Below are 16,388 nucleotides of genomic sequence, written 5' to 3' on the forward strand. Positions count from 1 at the left end.
TCTTTAGTTTTTACTGAAGAAGTTCTTGATGGAAGCAGAGAGATGGGAACTTCGGCATAAAACCTTTGTCATGGAGACTGGCAGTGTGCTGAAGTGTGAAATGGTTTGTGACAGCACACTGATCTCAGTGTTTCTGTTGGAAGCTTTTCCAAGTTGTTTCTGCCTAAGATGAGAAAAGACAACCCCAGAATATTCCTGTGACTGGGGAACACAGTGGGTTTTTGAGAGTTATGTTTGAGTCTGCTCTGATTTATTCAAAACAGACCTGGAAAGTAGATTTGTTTTTTCTTGTGGCTGCTCCTAGTTTTTTTGACATTGTAACAAGAAAAGCTAATGGCAACATTCAAAACTGAATACCCTAAATTGCTACCTTTGCCTGTTCATTGTTGTGTGTAATTGAAAGGATTTCAAATTGGATCTTGTATCCTGGATGGTTTTCAAGACAGAGAGTAATTTGGAACAACAATATAGCAAGCAAGTATATTTAACTCCTTTCTTCCCCACTGAAATAAAGATTGTTCAAAGCTTTGCTGATAAATTTGTGGTGGGCAAGCGAGACTCTGGAATCTGAATTGAAATATCCAGCCCTTGGGAGCCATAAATTAGAATTAATGTCTTAGTTAAATTGCTTTTTTTGCTCTCATTTTTAATTCTGAACTTGAAATTTCACAAACATGTCAGTGTCTTTGCTTTCTTGCTGTAATTCGGCATTCTACTACTTAAAATGAGCTGTAAAGGTATGGGAACCTTAAGGACATACAGGAGTTTTTGATGTAAACCTATTGTAAGACTGTTTTAATTTTCTGTTATCCTATTTAATTGCTGTAGCTTTGAGTAACCTTCACCTTAGCTTCTGTTGTGATGTTGTGTGTGCTGTTCTAATGGTGGCTGTTGATGCCACTGACATGTTCAGGACTCAACCCTGAGTCCAGTGGTCAAGGCTTGTGGTGTGCCAGATCCATATCCATGCACAGAACTAATTTGAAAGCATAGGACAGAGTGCTGACCATTTCTTTTCTTAGAATACCCATCCTTCTACCCCCAGTCTGTATGAACACAGACTCACTGCCACCACACTCTTTACACAGCAGGTGCCTTTTGTACCAGGTTGGATCCTCAGTATTTGCGCTCCCTGAGCAGCACGTGAATGCAGTGGGGGCTGGCAGTGGGGAGCTCTCCTTCCTAGGCATATTGCCTGTGCCTTGAGTGTGGCAGCTGGAAAGCCAAAAGAGCAATATGTCACCAACCAAGGCAATAGTGCACAAAGCTGGAGTGGCGAGTAACTACCTAGGGAGAACAGCAAAGAAAATTGAACATTAAGTAGCAGAGACTGCTCTGATCAACTGTGCGTTTCTCATTTTGTACGGTGGAATGAGTGAATACTACAGGAATGTGAGAGGTAAAATGTTACACCAATATTCCAGCTGTTGCAGCTCTATTAATATTTATTTTTGTGTTTTCTTTTGAAATTCAATACGAAGTCTACCTACCAGCACTGGTAATTAGCTAGGAATATGCAGTTTAAGACAGGGTTCTGGCATATCTGTTTATATTGGGTTTATGTAGAATTAAATAATATTTAAAACATTTTAGTGATGTGCTAATTAAAAGTAAGATAAAATATTTAACAGCTTGATAATAACTCATAAAAGTGGGGAATTTTTAATTAAAAAAAATTCTTAAAGATTGTGATATTGTCTCACATCTCAGAAGAAAGTGAAATTACTGTCTTTCTTTGATGAACAGTTTGATTTGGCATTTTTGGAGATGTTTACAGGAAAGCCCCAGATTAAGCCCCACGCTCTGCTAGTTTTCTTGCTGGGAAGTGTTTTGGCCTGAGGCGCTGTGGTCCGGGAATGGCTGGTGGCAGCTTGGCAAGCCCAGCTGAGAGGGGGCTGCCCGGGCTGTGTGGAAAGCTGAAACTGTTCCCTTGTGTTGCAGAGATTTTCTTTCGAAAAGGAGTGGGAATTGTTGCCATTTAGAAACCAGTGAAAGTGACGACCAGGCAGCCTGATAATGGCTTTTCTGAAAACAGCCAGAAAAATGGCAAAGATTGAAACTGTAGCAAGAAAAGATTGGAAGGAACAAGGAGACCTCAGAGTCACTGGCAGAACTGGATGCATCTCTGAAGGGACACTGTTGATGGCACCATGGAAACAAATTGCACTTCTGAGCAGCATCCAGAAGAAAGCTCTATGCTTCTCAGTGAAAGGTTTCAGCAGTCGAGTGTTAGTGTTTTCTAAGGTCAGATGAATCTATTTGTTAAAAAAAAAAAAAAAAAAAAAAAAAAATTCAGAACAGAAATCTAGAATATATATGAAAGTGACAGAATGTATTATGCCTGTGCCATCCTTTCTCAGATATTTAGAGTCCAGCTTTTCAAGCACCCAGCAGACATCTACAATTCTACAGTAGGAATTTACCAGAAAACAGACAGCAGGTGAATTGATAAATACAGTTATGTTGCTGATGTTGAATAAGCAGCAAGTTACGTGGAAAAGCAGTTAAGTTCTTGTAGATTAGCTGTTCCAGTGACAGTTGGATCAGAAGATGTGTGGATCAGAAGAAAGTTATTTTATTTAACTGACAGTCAATACTAGAAGCAAGAGTGCTACAGAAAAGTGCAGCTTTACTGGCAGCAGATCCAGGGTATTATAGAAGAGCCTATATTGTTAAAAATTATTAGGAAGGAAGAGAAAAATTCTGGAGAAAGGCAGTGGCACAAGGTGCTGTATGGACATGCATCATACTGGTTGAATCTGTTTAAGCAAAACCTTCCACTGAATACTGGGAAGATACAAGTGGATTTGCATCATCATCATCAGTGTTGAGGCTGCTTAACATAATGTTCAACTGCTTCAAATACTGATGATGGAGCAGCCAAATAACATGCCTGGAGACTTCTGCTGGGAGCTGGGCACATTTTCTTGGGATTGTAAGTGATGACAAAGCACAGTTTGAAAACAGACTCATCTGTGTAATTATTAATCCAGAGATTCATTCAGTCAGGGAACATGATCAGTTAATAAAATTGGTTACTTGATACTCTCCAGAGGGGGAGTATCAGGCTTTGCTGTCACATGTAGAGTGCAGTTTGGTGTGCTCATGGAGATGTTACACTACACAGGACACAAGATCAAAAGATACTCCATGAAGCAATTACACACTTCTTGTTGGCTGTCCGCCCCCATCCAAAATTCAGAAGATGATCTGCTAAACAAGAAACACTTTAAAGGTAGTAGTTGCTCAACAGAGTTCATACGTTTTCTCATTTTGAGTTCTGATTCTTACAAAGCCCTACAAAGAAGCTCATTCAGGGTTTCTGTTTACTGTGAAGAAAGGTACATTTCCTGTAGTCAGGCAAGAAAACAAAAGGGGAATTGGTGCCCTACCTTCACAGGAATGGGATGACAATTGCATTAATGTATGAGACACAGCATATATAAAAGTATTCTTTTTCAGTGTGTGAATATAGTTATACAGAACCGCAGAGAGACTTGATTCAGTAGTCAAAAACAGGTTTAGAGCCATTAGAGGTGATAAACAGTGTATTTGGATCTGCTGGGGTGTGCCATGGCTAGGAGAGCTCAGACTGGTAATTAGCAGGTTCGTACTGCACTGAAAATTCAGCACTGGTTTCATTCTGAGTGATTTGGACCATTGCTTAGTCTTGAAATAGAAATAAGCCATGCATGACTGTCTTGAAAAAATTCCAGCCCCGAAGATAGGCGGACATTTGTTGTAATTATACATGTTCCTGTTCTCACTGACTTTGCCATCTTGTTTTTACAGTCCCAAAATTAGTCGAAGTCTGATACATTGTTTAACAGTGGTTTAAGTATTTAAGTAAAACTTAGAGAAGGGTATTGAAACTGGTCATAAAATACAGACATCAGCTTTCCCTGGCTCATATATCCACAATTTGGTCAAGTATAAACTACTCCATTCCAAATAAACATGGGAAGCCGGGAAGCTCCCCAAGTGCGTGTCCACCTGGGTTTTGTAAGCACCAGGATTGCATCTCATCCATTGTGTTAACAGAATTATTTTCAGTGATTTGTGTACATTAATACTTTAAGGCTCCTTTTAAGGGTCCAGTTCTGAATGCTCGGTTCATGCTTTTCCATTTGTAACTAATTTTATTTCCCTATATTGTTCTTCTTACAAAGCAGTGGCTTTTCAAAAAAACTGCTTCTCATATTAATGAGGTTTTAGTGTCTTCAGCTTTTCATATTTTATTAATATGTAATAGGCTTTTTGATAGAAAAGTCATTTCACAAAATTACTTGCCTTTTTAATGGGAGTTTTTGTTCATATTAATATATATTGCTGAAAATTGGTTTAAAAATAAGTAATAAATGAGAATAATATTAAGTAAAAAATGAAAAAAGTAAGTTCTTTGAGCATAGAAAACCAGCTATTATTTTAAATTTTCATAACAGTTATCTCTTAATTCAGAAGCTTTACCTTTTGGCAATTTAACATATTAAATTATTTATTTTTAGTGTAAGCTTCTTTTATTACTGTCATAGGTGCTTTTACTTTTGTAGATCAAAGTGATATGATTTCAAAACAATTTCAAAACTATGCCTGTTACTTTGTGTATTATCACTGACTAATCTTTAATAAAAATTTAAGAGTATAAACTAACATTTATATTGCTCATTACTAAATTTATGAGCATGTGATTTGATGGCACTTCAACTGAAATATAACTGAGACCCATCCTCAGCTGAGAAGTATTTTAGTTCTGAATATGTATTGGCAACGTCGGTGCTTAATTGGAAGACTGTACTTTTGAAGCAGAACACCTTAAGCACTAAAGCCCCTCACATTGTGGTTTGTTTGAATTCTTTATGCTTTGCTGAAAGTTTTTTTGTGTTAAAAATATTAACAGTTGACTTATATTAAAAGGCTTAAACCTTTTAATTCATGCATTAAATTCTTTACATTTAAATAACAAGAAGTTTCCTGTAGGGTATATGGGAGTTCCTTAGGGAGGAAACTGTTTTATTCTGACTCCTGCCCGGTTTTGTAGGACAAATCCCATCTCTGCTTCATGGCTGGCCTCAGTCTCTGTTGCCTGTCATGATTCTGAGTGCTTGTCAGGGAGTATCCGTCTCTGTGTGCACACAGAGCACTGGTGCCATGAGCCCCCTCCCTGGCTGGACTCTGCACCAAGTGGCTGCCATGCAGGACCCAGCCTTAGCTCTAATGCTGAATGTTGCTTTGGTTTTCAGCAGTGCCCTTACCCGTGGTCATTCAGGCAAGGAAAGCCCCTCACCAGCTCTTGACCTCTGCAGCCTCAGACAACCAGTGGAGCCATTCGCTGTTTGCCTTGATACCCTCATGGACAAAGAAGGTTTTGTTCAAACGAGAGTCTGACATCAGCCACCTTCTGGTCAGTTCAAGATGGTTTGCCACTTTCACTATTTGTAGGGATTGTAGCAATTCTGTAAAAACTGAATGTTGGGAGTTTACTATTCCAGTTAGTACATTTCTAGTCCTGTCCCAGATGATTGTGTTCATTTGACATGACTTCAGCAACACCAACTAGTTTTGGGACTTGTAAAGAGTTACTGTGACAGGTACAGCTGTGCGATTGCTGTGTAAATGCTGGTAGACACTTAGTAATGAAAAGAATCTCATGAACTTCGTGCAGTATGGGTTTTTTTTGAATCGCGATTGTCAAAAGATGAATATATCAATTAAGATTATAATAATTACTTGTGGGAATGAGTATTTTTTCCACATTTGGACTAGAAAAAAGATTTAACTGTTGGGATAACACTCCTCTAATTTTTTTAAATAATTTCTTTATTTATATGATTTAACTTGTTGCTGATGTTTGTGAATTATGTTTTCGTACACTATGTAGATTATTCCTCTTTCTCCATAGCCTGAAGATGTGTCCAATATGTCAGCGTCTTCTGAATTTGGAATAACCCTTCAGAAATGTGGTATGGTAAGTTTTCTTAGATTTGTCTTGTTAATTTGGTAGGAAGTTTGTACCCAAATGACCTTTAAAAAGTGGGGACCTAATTGTGCCCACGTGTGTTTTGATGTTATGGTGGTCCCACTCTCTGAGAGGCAATATTGATTTAAAACAGAAGTCAGTGAAACCTCTCAGGCTTCAGGGCATTTCGGATTGTGGTTGAAGTAAAAACCTGAGGTATTGAGGTGCATTTGTGAGTTTCTAAAACTGCAAATGGTCAAATCCCAATGAACTCCAGAGTAATCAGCTGACACGAGGAGGGTGACCAGAGAGCCCCCAGTTAGTCCCTCACTCTGGCCCGTGCCGAGAGCGGCCACCCCCAGACCACCGGTGGTCAGAGTGGCGGTGCAGAGCAGGGCTGCTCCTGCTCTCTATGGCCCCTGATGGCACAGCGCCGAGGGTCGGCACAAAGAGCAGTGAGGGATCCCTCGTGTTCTCAAGGTAGTTTATTCCCCCAGAGAGCGTCAGGGACGAAGAACCTTGAGCAGTGCTGTACACTGACTTTTAAACAGTGGAAAAACAGGGGGTGGGTACAGTCTCTCAACCAATCAGGGATACATCAGGGAGGAGATTAAGGGGGGGCTCACAATATAACAACCAACAAGAAAGACAATGGGAGGGGAAGGGGTCACATGGGCCAATGGGACCTTGTGCGATAGAGGAATTCCTGGGAGGAGTTTAGGCAGGGGGTTGGGACAACAGGGACTGACAGGGAGCTTCCTAGAACAAAGGGCAGGGATTAGGGAGGATTGACGATCAGGTAGGTGGGATAAAAGGCAGTTTGGGGCATGATAGACAATTTGAAGAGGGAAGAGAAACTTGGAATAAACTAACAGGCTGGAGCAAACCATCTAAAAGGTTACAGTAAAGAAAGTCACACCACCACAATCAACCAAGTCTGAGTGAAGATAGAGACAAATTTTACAAGATGAGAGAAACCTTACGAATTATTCCTCTGGCCCAGCCATGGGTACTCTACCTGGCTCAAGTGTGGACTTCTTTTCAAGGATGAGGCACTGACCCCTTTGTTGCCCGTTGTGTGTTTGGGCAACCTAATACACATCCATAGAAAAGCCATTGTGTCATAGTCTGCATATTTAGTGGGACTAACCTACAACACAGTATTTAATGAAAAAAGGTTTCATTTGACTTGTGTAAATGCTTATGAGGAGTAAAGACCTCCCTATTGTATGAAATTTTTTAACTTCCAATTTTATTTTTACTAGACTGTTATTTTTCCTTTTTTTTTTTTTTTTTTTTTTTTTTTTTTTTTTTTTAAATTTTTTTATTTTCCCTTTCTGTGTACTGGATGAAGCAGGTATGAACTTTTATAGTTACAATCAGTTCGTCTTAGCTGTCTCCTGGAGAGAGAGACCACATCCAGCTTTAGGACCAATCTGAATTCAGCCACTGAAATGATGCCTATGAGGGTGGAGGATTCAGTAATCGGTACAGAAGAGGTGACATTATAATCTTCGCCAAATCAGCTGTGTAGAGAAGAATGAATAAGCACCACATCTCATGGTGCTAATTACCTCCAATGTTGTTATTGAAATGACAGTATATCCTGATTAATGAGGCTAAGTAGTGAGCATTTCAGACATAAGAAGTAGTAACAGAATCTTCTGCTTTTCTATCTGTGGATTCCCAACCAGAGCCTCTCAGAAACACTTTGAAACAGTCCCATGTTGTTTTTTTTCTGCTGTTTACAACACAGCCTCACACAGGCTCATTAAAAGCTGCAAAATAACTGCTGTAGAAGATTAAAGGTAATCTGTTGTAGATGCTGGCTTTATCAGAAAATACTTTTGTAGTGCTATTAGTTGCAAATTACTGAAAACTCTACAATTATAAGTGATTGTCTTCCACCTGCAAATGCAGTTCACATTTAATTTTCCTTGGCTTACCTTGTCTTCTGCTTCAGTCCTATTTCAAGTGAACAAATGCTTTCATGCTAAGAGACAGACTGGCCATATGGTGCTCTTTAGCTGTTTTAAATAGAAAAAAGTGAATTTTGCACATTTTCCTCCTGCAATGAGTTGCCCCTCAGAGCATGGAGTATGTTTGCTTCTTCGAGTCAGAATTTTTCCCACATCTTCACGTAGAAATAGCCTTATTGAAACTGAAGTGTTTAAATTTTACCAGTGCTTCTAGCACCCACTGTCTTCCTTTTCAGAAATGCGTTTCTTTAAGAGCTTCATTCCAATAGTATGATGTGACCTTTTCTGTAGTAGTACTTCAAAGTGACAATAATCCTTAGCAGAGCTGAAATAAATCTTTAAATTTAATTGCTTGTCTTCTAACACTTTTACCTGTGTTGTTTCTTAATCTCCTAAGCATTCATGCACTGGAGATTATCAATTATTCTATTTTTTTTCTCCCTCTTTTCCTGTTTCTAGTTGTTCTAACTTACTCCTAACAAGGATCCTCCATTCTTTTCAACTTCCATGGCAATTCCTTCCTCCTCTCTTTTCTCCTGTCGTGTCCATGCTCTTGCTGTGCTTCTTGCATGTCACTCTCCCAGGTACTTGAAGTGAGATCGCTTGCAGGGGGTGATGACACACGTGGGGCACTTCAGCAGCAGAGAGAAAATAGAGTAGAAGAGAGTAGAAATAGAGAGAAATAGAGTAGAAAATATGCATCATCAGTGACTGCCATTGGGTTTGGTTCCTGTAGATGCCTGGCAGCCTAACCATCTGCTCCAAAAGCAATAAAAATACACCTTCAGGCAAATTAGAGGAGCAACTTAAAGAAGATAACCAGTGGTCACTGATCACAGTGGCAGCACTATATAGAGGAGTTTTTTCTGGGAGCAGTCAAACCATACCTGATGCTTGATTCTCATCGGCTGATTTCAGGGGGAAAAAAAAATCCAAATTCTTTCAATCCCTTTGCAATTGAGCTTAAGTCTGATTGCCAGTCAAAAATAAGGAATGAAAAGCATGGATTTAATATTAATGAGAAATGTCATTTTGAGACATTTTTTCCTGTTTCATTTTGGTTTTGCTTTTTAAGGCAAATATCTAGCCTTTGTGATTGCGCATGAAATGTTGAGAGGCATCTTGACTGCATCATGCCAGTTCAGAAACAAGGAGAGAGAAAATCTGACCAAAATATAACACATTTTTAATACTTGATGATTTTAACTCTCAGAAGTTGGGGTATAACTCCTGATATACAAGCATATGAAATTGGTAATGGTTTCCTCAGAAATATAACTAAGCCTGTTTTTATGCATGCATTAATATATACATTTTTATACATTGTTTGCAGCTTCTAATGCAATAAATAGTTGTGAATTTTTTCACTTAAATAGAGAAATGTAGACTAAGCTGTAATAATTTCATTAAGCTATTTCTTCTCCTTGATTCATGTAATTCTAAAACTGTGACCTGGTTCTTTGCTGAGTTAGTATGAAATGCAGAGATTAGTGTATAAGACCATAGCTACACATATTGAACCCTGTGGCTGCCATGAACTCTGGTGTGATTTCTGAAGTCTATCACAATTCATATTTTTAGAACTCATTGTTCGTGGGGACTGCTTTATTATTTTGTATTTACTGGTGTCAAGATACAGTGTAGATTTTTCCTTAAAAGGAAGATTTAAAAAGAGAAAGGTTCAGCCTGAATCATAATTCTGTCAGTTAAAGGACTATTATACTAGTGTCGTTATTTGAAACCTCATATAGATCACCATATTATTATAGATCCTGTAAAGATTTAGAGTATTCTGGTTTAATATGAGTTACAGAGAAAGTCAGCTTGGAAGGTGAGAGGTTAGTAAGCAACTCTGTGCTCAGAGTAATTTCATTTAGAGGGTATAATTGCTCAATAGGACTTAAAGGCTTAATGGAATAAATAAATAAAATCACATGAGCACATGTTGCTAGAGATTGGTGATTAGTGTATGACCTTCACTGCTAATTGGAAGCGGAGCCATGAACTCCCAAGTTCACTGGTGGCTCCATCTGCACTCATGGGGAGGGCAAGTTGAGATAGCTGGTGTCCTTCAGAGAATGGGGTTGCTATGAAAAAAAGGGAAATAGAGACCAAAACTGCAAGGAGAGAATTACTTGGCAATGAGGCAGCTTGCAAAAGAAACATCTTCATAGTCCAGAGGTAGAAATTTAAGAATTTTCCAAACGCTGGTTATAAAGTTGTGATCTAGTTTTGTGTTGTATGCAGTATCAGGGGGATATTCAGAATTTGATTATGCTTCTGGTCCTGTGTGAGCTGGGTTTCCACCTTCTGGCTTTCTGCCACTGTCTCCAAGCAACAGCTTGACATACCGAAGATTAAAACCTCACTGGGACTGTGAGATCAAACTTGAGTGTAGTTTCATTTACAGATCACTCAGAATACCTTCAGAAAATGAGTTTACATATATAATGAAGTTTTATTTGTAATCAAGGCTGTGAATTTTTCTGTTAAGATGCACATACAGCTGTCTTGCACCATTAATACTAATTTTTCTGTTTTCAGGTGGATATTGAACATGACCCTCAAACTGCATACATTACACTTGTGATTAATAACACCAACACATTGCTGTCAACAAACATCACAGATCTTATCCTCCTGGACAACATCACTGGTCTACATGTTCAAAAAACCAATGGGAATAAGACCACAGATGGCATACAGATTTACAGGAAAAGTTACCTGCAAGGTAACAAAATCTGCAGTAAAATACCCCTGATAACATGTGTCAAAGTGCATCTGTTAAAATCACAGTATTTAATTAATTAATTCATTATAGTGGTGTGAATTATTTGACTATCTGTTAATACAGGTGAAAAAGTCTGGAAAAGGTTTTAGGCTGCAGTTTCCAATTCTATCAGAGCACTGTTTACAGTTTTGACTACCACCTTTGAACTCCTTCCAGTCTTCCAGGTGCAGAACTGAGCCTCCTGTACTTTGTAAAAGTTTCCATCAAAAATGAGAGTCTTTCACAATTGTATTTGTTTATTTTGGGTACTTTTAAAAACTTCAGCAAAAGGTATTTTAATCATATTTTAAGCCTTCTTTAGCCAAGTGTGGCAGTTCAGCTTGCCAAGGTATTGAGGTGCATTGGAATTGAAAAAAGCCAGGCAAACAGGGAAAATGATTCATCAGAAATAAGGCAGCTCTTTCCAGTATCTGTTCTCTTCAAACTGAACAAATTATAAAGTCAAAGCAAATAATAGAGAAATAAACCTCTTCCAGTTGTGAAGCCAGTCTGTTCCTCTTCTAATTGATAGTAGTTCAATCAGTGCACATGCATTAAATTTCATTCTTCTTGATTTCTTCATCTCCTTTTTCCTAATCACAAGCACAAGTCAAAAATTAGCAGCTTGCCTTTGGGAGTCAAAATATTTCTCCAGGAGCTTCAGAAGTGTTCACTGATTCTGTTTATGATTGAAGTATCTCTGGTTATGATAGTTTTATGGTGAAAGGTTTTCACACAGAAAAGAGAAATTAGGTGGACTTGGGACTGCTGTCTGATTGCAGTTGGATAGCCAAACTCCATTTCTGATAACAGCAGAGTGGGCAGTGGTACTGATTGCAGGACTAGAAATGTCTTTTTGGAAATGTCAAGGAATTTCTGGCTTTCCACAGAGATTTCCTGGAAACAAATCCCTGAGAAAGAATAGAAAAATGGCTTGCATATCTGATTCTATTAAGCCAAGTTGGAGCTCCTATGTAATTTATTTATAATTTCTGAATCTGGAGTTGAAGCTTGCTTTTCCAGACGAATCAGTGTGAAAAATACTGAAGTGGGAGAAAATCCAGCAGACCAGATTTCGGCATAGTTTGAGGTTTGGTCATTACTATACTAATCCTGAAGTCAGCCCATACCTTGCCACTGGGGCTGGACAGAAAGACTCTGTCTACACTGGCCTATGTACTGTTGTGCTCAATGTTGGCCATAATAATTTTTCCATACTTCTGTGCACTGTGAATCAAAATTCACCTGAAATCTGTCAGATTTCTCTTTGGTTTCAACAAGGGGAGAATCAACAAGTTAGTGGTTAAAATGTAGACAGTCCATTTTATAATAAAAAATATTTTAAAATAGCCTCATTTAGAGTTTTGTTATCAAAAAATGCTGCTTTTTGATAGGTTGGGGCAACGTTTAATGCAGTTTCCAGGTCCTGGGTTGAATTTGCTTGAATTCTTAGAGGCAGCAGGTATGAAGGATGTTGCTGAGCTCAAGTGGCTATGAACTGTCTACTTTGGATGTGTGGCATCTGCTGTGTCAGAAAGGAAAAGCTGGAGTGCTGTCCCAAGCCTTCCCCAGGCATCTTTGAGAAATTTTCATGGAACAGAGCAAATCTATCCATATCCCTGTTTTAATAGGTGGAGAACACTTTGCAGTCAACTACTCTGCACTTCTTGATGCAGAAGGAATGTGGCATGGCAGGGTCTTGACACTGCCTGCAAAGCTAACTTTCAGGAGTTCATCACAGGTAATTTTTCACTGTTTTGTTCTGCTCTTCACAATTTTTGTAAAGAAAAACAGTCTCCAAGGTGGTTCTTGCCTGCCTAAACAATGAGGCCATCATGTAATGAAATGAAGCTCCTAAGCTCTCTGATTGTTTACCGTGAATTTATAAATGCATGAATTATTCTTCATAGCTTAAGAAGTCCTAGACGTCCTTAAATAAAGTATCTTTGTGTGTCATCTTGTAGCCTTTCTTATACTTTTCATACTTCTCTCCAGTTTATATCTGTCTTGGATTCATTGTCCCACATACTTAGATGTGTATTACTGAAATCTGAGATTGAAAGTTTTGCCATTTTTTAATAATAAAATTATTTCTTTTAACTGAAAAAGAAGTTGCAGCAAAGGAAAGCCTCACTGCTCACAAGAAAGACACCTTTTAGTATAAGAGTTTTCTGGGTCTATAAGATTTTTCAGAGAAGCTGAGAAATCTCCATCCTTGCTGATTTTAGAGAACTCAGTTGCATCAGACTCTGAAACAACTGGTCTAATGCTGGAATTAGCCTGGCTTTGAGTAGGAGACAGGACAAGTAGTTTCTGCCAAAGTAGTTTTTCATTTCTTAGATATGGCTTGATGTTTTTTCTGTGGTTTTCATAATTACATGTAATTATAACCTGCAGATGTATTTTCATTTCAGTTGCCTTTCTCCTTGGTTTTGGAGGAAAAAATATTCCATGTGTATGGGAGTGGTACTGAAGTGGTGGAGAGGAAAACTTAAAAAAACCAGGGAATGGTAGAAGTAGAGATTTATGTGCTGACCATGGCTCCTGTTCTGTGTGTTCTCACTCATCCCAGATTTTGTAGGCAAAGAAAAACATAATGCTTTGTGCATGGGGATATGGGGAGTGTATCCCACAGAGCAGCTGCTTCCATGTCTTTCAGTGTTACAGCTAAGTACACTGCATCAGATTTATTTCATCTTTAAGCTTTATGAGAAGTATAGTTAATCTTCTAAGGAGAGGCTTTTCTAGAGACTCCAGGCTGTTTGCCAGTGGATTCTGCTTTTTTTTTTTAATACAGGTAATGTTTTGTATCTCTCTCAGAATAAAACACATCTCGTATCATTGACAGCATCATTTACCATAACAGAAGAAGAAAAGACCAAGGTAAATTCTATGGTTTGATATTACATTGACTCTTCTGCTTATACTTTCTGGACAATCTAAAGTAAATTCTAGGAGCTAAGGATGTACTTGTGTACTCGTGTCTCATCACTCAGCTATTGGTTAGTAATCATACACAAGTTCTGCCTTCTCAGATTTTAAGAAGAGGAAGAAAACAGGACTCAACATAAGGGATCTTTTTTTGTCTTAAACCAGCAATATTTAATATGGAAAATTTAAAAATGCCATTATGCTCCTTGCCATGTTCTTTTGTTTGAAGAATCATCCGGGCACAGGAGACTGTGATGAGGATTATGCTCACCTGCTGCTGTGCCTAACCACCATGAGAAAGCTTTTTGTTTTTCCAAAAGGGTAAAGGTGTCCTCCACCTATTGAGGAAGGGTTTCTGTATGATGCTGATACTCAAGCCTGAGAAATGAAACTGCAGAGAGTGGCATTGTTTATGCTTCCTTTCATTTTTTAACTAGTCATGCTTCCGATGATGAATTTCTGCTCTTGGCTTCTGAAGTAATTCTGAAAAGTAGTTTTTAACAGGCCAAATAAACCTTCAAAATGACATTGATTGCAGCAGTATTATGCTTTCTAGATAATTTTTTTTATTAAAAAGCTCTCTATTTCATCCATCAGTTTCATTGCTAGAGTAATCCCTTCACCAAGCTTGTTTTTCTCCCCCAGCCTCTCATTAACTTGACAGGTTGCTGTTGCAAGGGGTCATTTTTGAAGAAGCTGTGGCTTGGTTGGCAAGAGTACTGGGATTATTTGTGTTCAGGCAGAAGCAAACAATTTGTTTCACCATAGAACATTTTTGCCATGGCTGTGCATGTGGCATGGGCTTGCCTGAATAGGTCCTGAGGACTAGACCACTCATTCCTTCCATGGACCTGTCCCATGAGTTTCTCTCTGCCTTTAGAATAAGTAACCTGTTTGGAGATTGGGCACAGGGGCCTCTTGTTCCAGTATTCTCTTCTGCTAGGGATCTCTGCCTTCTCAGATTTTATTACTGTAATAAACACATGTCTGGACGTGGCTTTCTTGTAATTGAAGATCAGGTACCCATCCTGTTAAAATGAAAGCCATGATTAAATATGATATGAAGTAAAATTATACATAATTTTAGTGAATTGACTTGCAGCAGTTGCTGATGTCTTAAGCCAAGACTGTAAACTACACTGGTCTCAACTGACCAGGAAAATTTCTGCAATTTGTTATTTTATGTAAAACCTTTTTGGTGTGCTTATTATTTTTTGCACTTTGAACTCAATAGTTAGACCTCAAAAAGGTCTTGTGACCTGTTCCATAGGTAGGTAAAATTAGCTCAGCTGCATTTGAACTTAGGAAATGAACAGGCTTTGTAACTAAAATGTGTGGTAAAGATGTGTAGAAAATACCATACCATGGGAATACCATGGGGAATAAAGCTTAGGAATTATTTAACACATCACGTTTCACATGCATAATATTTGACTTTGGGCTGTGACCAAGCATAAGATGTTTTGGAATTAAGCCAGTTTGTTCAAGGAAATTAGGATTAGCTGGAGAAGGTGTGATGTATTTTATTTCATTCATATTGTCAGCTGTCGTAAATGTTCTCCATCTCGTATTTATTTATTAAAAATAATTATTTAAGCCTTTTCATGGTTATGTTAAAGCCAATGCACATATGTGACAAAGTGCACAGTCGATGTTGACTTTGGGAATGACAAGTGAAGAATTAATTACGTAGTCGTGGCAGTGTCATGCTACGTTGGTCCCATGAGCTATCACATGATTTGCTTGAACAATTAGATACTATGCTGTTCCTTAAAGTTTTACAAACCCGGTGGATTTCTCTTCTGTGCCACTGGAAGAAAGTGTTTGGTTGTCTGGAACAAGGTAATTTTGTGGGTTATGAAAAAAATATGGGTGTTGCTGAGTGTCTGCCCCAGATGTCATCCCACAGCGCTTCAGGGCCTGTGAGTACTTTGTGCCTCTGCCCTTGGCTGGGGGAGTCTGATGCTGAATGGGACACTGGTGAAAAGAGAATTTTTACATCTAAGCATGTTGCATGGGAGAGATGATAATAATTCCTTTATGGTGATTTTTATGAGGCTTGCTTCCCTCAGCATCATCAGCAAAGCAGTGGGAGCACATCAGTTCTTGAAAGAAACTTGGGCCTGTAATGTCTCTTCCCACTGTGGGGATGATTTTAGAGGTTGTCTTAAGGAATGGCTTTTGAGGCCTGCTGATGTGTCTGTGGTTTGAAGGTTGATCTGCAGGGCTAACAGGTCCTGAGTTGAGCCAGGGCTCTGGCACCTCCCCTGCACCATCAGCTGTGGTGCTTTCAGGTGGCATTAAGCACCTGCTGTGTTCTGCTTGGACTGACAGCACCCCCAGTGACATGGATGGTCCTTCCAGAGCCCATCTGCTTTAGGGATAAAAGCACAGACAGAACTGCCTGCCCCCATGCAGACTGACTGTCCCACCAATGGGTCTCACCTTTTACTTAGAAAGCACAGAGCATTCTGGTAGCCAGTGCTTTTTCTTCACCATAACTTAAGCAGCTTCTTTCGAGCTTCACTGAATCATAGCCTCACCAGGTCCTCGCTTTCCCCAGAAGCCTAGAGAGATCCTTAAATTTCACAGAGTGCATGGAAATTAGACATATGCGAGTGGGTTCAGACAAAATGATGAATTGGCTTCAATGCAGTTTTTTCCCCCCTAAGTATTATCTATGGCATCTCCTGTTTCCTGGAAGTGGAGGGATCTCAGAGTCCTGATGTGACAAAGGTGCTAAATTGCAATA

General features: G+C 38.9%; 1 protein-coding gene across 2 annotated transcripts in view; it reads left to right on the top strand.

Moving 5' to 3' along the window:
* The window catches only part of EVC2 (EvC ciliary complex subunit 2), a 74,759-nt gene that overhangs the window by 5,515 nt on the left and 52,856 nt on the right, over positions 1 to 16,388 (top strand). Inside the window, exons 1-6 of one of the 2 annotated variants that reach the window (XM_040064974.1) lie at positions 2,872 to 2,935; positions 5,241 to 5,401; positions 5,900 to 5,965; positions 10,480 to 10,666; positions 12,337 to 12,446; positions 13,526 to 13,588. In XM_040064974.1, coding sequence (XP_039920908.1) covers positions 2,872 to 2,935; positions 5,241 to 5,401; positions 5,900 to 5,965; positions 10,480 to 10,666; positions 12,337 to 12,446; positions 13,526 to 13,588 — 651 coding nt within the window. Of the gene's footprint in view, positions 1 to 2,871; positions 2,936 to 5,240; positions 5,402 to 5,899; positions 5,966 to 10,479; positions 10,667 to 12,336; positions 12,447 to 13,525; positions 13,589 to 16,388 lie in introns of those variants that run through there. The other variant, XM_040064975.1, reaches the window with a different exon arrangement.

The sequence above is a fragment of the Hirundo rustica genome, chromosome 5, assembly GCF_015227805.2.
Source record: "Hirundo rustica isolate bHirRus1 chromosome 5, bHirRus1.pri.v3, whole genome shotgun sequence".
NCBI lineage: Eukaryota > Metazoa > Chordata > Aves > Passeriformes > Hirundinidae > Hirundo > Hirundo rustica.